The 2,870-nt window shown below is 35.9% G+C and overlaps 1 protein-coding gene across 1 annotated transcript; it reads left to right on the top strand.

Annotated features, from left to right (window-relative positions):
• Positions 1 to 213: 213 nt before the first annotated feature.
• Positions 214 to 1,892, top strand: LOC132743671 (zinc finger protein 862-like). Its single transcript, XM_060732222.1, has 2 exons — positions 214 to 484; positions 991 to 1,892. Exons 1-2 carry the CDS (start codon positions 214 to 216, stop codon positions 1,890 to 1,892), a joined length of 1,173 nt encoding a protein of 390 aa, XP_060588205.1.
• The last annotated feature ends 978 nt before the right edge of the window (positions 1,893 to 2,870 follow it).

Below are 2,870 nucleotides of genomic sequence, written 5' to 3'. Positions count from 1 at the left end.
TAATTGTTTTTGATTGTGTTTGATTGCATAGATTTGTTTACAATCTGGGAAATGTTTGTCACGCGGTGCGTTATGAAATAAAGGTAAGTCGGTAATGAACCAACATAATTAAAATTTTGTGATAATTGCAATTAGTTTTAAATACTTTAAAACATCCGAATCAATTTTCAAATGAAACGATATCATTTTCAAGTGAAAATTTGAACTGTAAACATGTCGCTAAAATCCTGGTTACAGGGCGACTCGCAAAAGTCGAGTTCGTTCAAACGTAAATCTCCAGAAACAGAAATTTCTGATTCAAACTCTCCTGCAAAGAAAAAGATATTTACCAAGGAATTACGGCAGTCATCTTTCGATTGGTATGTTCAGGATACGAACGGTCTGTGGCATTGTAAATTATGCAGGGAAAATAAGCACGATAATGCTTATGCAAAGGGACACGAAGTACCCGCTAAAACAACAAATCACAGTCGTCATGCTAGTTGTAAGTACACATAAGTGAATTAAATTCAAAAGCAAGATGCTTATAATTTTATAATAAAAAAAAATGTGTACTTCTTGATCATTAATCAAACTTGTGGCGATTTTTTTATAGGTGAAACTGACTAATGGTAATAAATGTTAAATCTATTTGAATTATTCAAAGACCTGATAATTAAAGGCACATGAATATAAATAGACTTTTTGTTTGTGTTAAAAAATGTCCACTTGAAAATTGTGCAGTTCTGTATATCAGAAACTGATTGATATGAAATTTATGTAAAAATGATTGACTGACTATTTTACAACTAAGTAATTTCTGGTGTGTCTTTGAAAATTAAAGGCACAGTATACTTTGACTTCTTTCTTGTGTATAGAAAAATGGGGTCTACTTGAAACTTGTGCATTTTTGTATATCAGAAACTGATTGATAAAAAATTTATGTAATGATAGACTGTTTCACAACTTAATAATTTCTTGTGAGTCTTAGAACTATTTTATTATTTTCAGCACAAAGCCACTTGAATGCTGTCCATAGGTCAACAATGAAAACTCAAAAACCAATGCAAAAGCTGTTAGAAGCAAAACTTCACAAAGATGATGAAATTGCGCTAAATCTCCTGAAAACAGCCTATCATATAGCAAAACGAGAATTACCGAAGGATGAAAAGAGACACATGGTAGACTATGCTTCCCTTCTTGGTGTAGAGTTATCAAAAAGTAACTGTAATGTGCAATACACTAGTTCCCAGAGTGTGTCAGAGTTCCAGGCAGCCCTGGCTGAGGTAATATTGGATGATAAAATAAAGGCTATACAGCAGTCTGAGGTGTATTCTGTGACATTAGATGAAAGCACTGACAATGGAAACTTGAAGAGAGTAATAATGTACGCACAGTGTGTAACAGAACATGGGTTAGAATATTGTCTATTGTCCAATAAACAAATCAGTGAGGGTTCAGCTAGTGCTAAGAACATAGTATCTATGGTTGTAGAGGAACTCAAGTCAAAAGGGCTTGATATTACAAAACTAGTTGGCCTAGGGACAGATGGTGCTAGTGTAATGACAGGCCTGAAAGGTGGAGTAGTGAAATTACTCAAAGAACATTCCCCAACATTAATAGGTGTCCATTGTGCAGCTCACAGAACAGCATTGGCCACGTCACAGGCAGCCAAATTAGTGCCACACATGGAAAGCTACTCAAGATCAATTGCCAGTGTGTTTAGATACTTCCATAACTCAGCACTTCGATCAAACCGTTTAAGAACAATTCAGACACAGCTTAATCTACCATCAATAAAGTTTGCGGAAGTACATTCAGTGAGGTGGTTAAGTTTAGATCATACTGTTCAGGTTATGTACCGTTCTTACCCAGCACTGTGTATGGCACTAGAAAAGGGAGGCAATCTATGAGCCGTCTGCTAAAGGTCTATTACAGGAAGTTTCACAATACAAATTTATTGCCTTTACTCACCTTATGATGGACATTCTCCCCTTCATGACAAAGGTTATCTAAGAAGTTCCAGGCACAAACAGTTGATTTCAGTGTAGTGAAACCAATGATTACCAGCACTTGTGAAAGCTTACAAGACTTGCTAGAGGCACCTGGACTGTTTGTTGAAAAACTCTCTAAGTTTGTGGTTGAGGAAGATGGCAAGTATGTATACAAAAGACCATTATCAGAATCTGACTGTAAGTCTGTCAATAGTGCCCTAATGGAAAATATTGAATTTGATGGATTCTCTAATGAAAGTGATGATGAAGGAGATGATGAAAATGTAGGCTACTCCCCAGTGCTTCACTACTATACCCAACAGGAGAACATTATTGAAACTGTGGCACCCATGTATATCCAAAAACTGACTGACAACTTAAGAGATAGATTTGATGAGACTGAAATTCTTGAAACAAATGAAAGTGTTAATCCCTAAAAAACATTGTCCAATCTGACTGTTTGTCCAAATATGGCCTCCAGGAAATAGAAACCCTGGCAGATCACTTCCACATCCACCTCCAAAACAAAGAAGAAGTGAGGTCTGAGTATCAGACTTACAAACGTCTGGTGAAAGGATCATATAGTGACAGTGACTTAATTGAAGTGATGTGTTTATTGATGAAAACAAATGACCTCCCAAACTTGATCATGTTGTTGAAAATGTTGTTCAGTTATTCCAATGACAAGTGTTCAATGTGAACGTGGCTTTAGTACCCAAAATCGCATAAAATCAAGGGCCAGAACATCCATTAAGTGTAAGACCTTGGATGATCTAATGAGAATTTCAGAAGATGGACCAGACATAAAAGACTTTGACTTTCAACGTGCCCTTAAAAAATGGAAGTCATGTAAAGTGAGAAAAGCTATACTCTTCATAAACAATGATTAGGAAATAG

This window comes from Ruditapes philippinarum, unplaced genomic scaffold (genome assembly GCF_026571515.1).
Source record: "Ruditapes philippinarum isolate M1 unplaced genomic scaffold, ASM2657151v2 ctg485_1_1_1_1, whole genome shotgun sequence".
In the NCBI taxonomy this organism is placed as follows: domain Eukaryota; kingdom Metazoa; phylum Mollusca; class Bivalvia; order Venerida; family Veneridae; genus Ruditapes; species Ruditapes philippinarum.
This window is presented reverse-complemented; position numbering and strand designations above follow the sequence as displayed.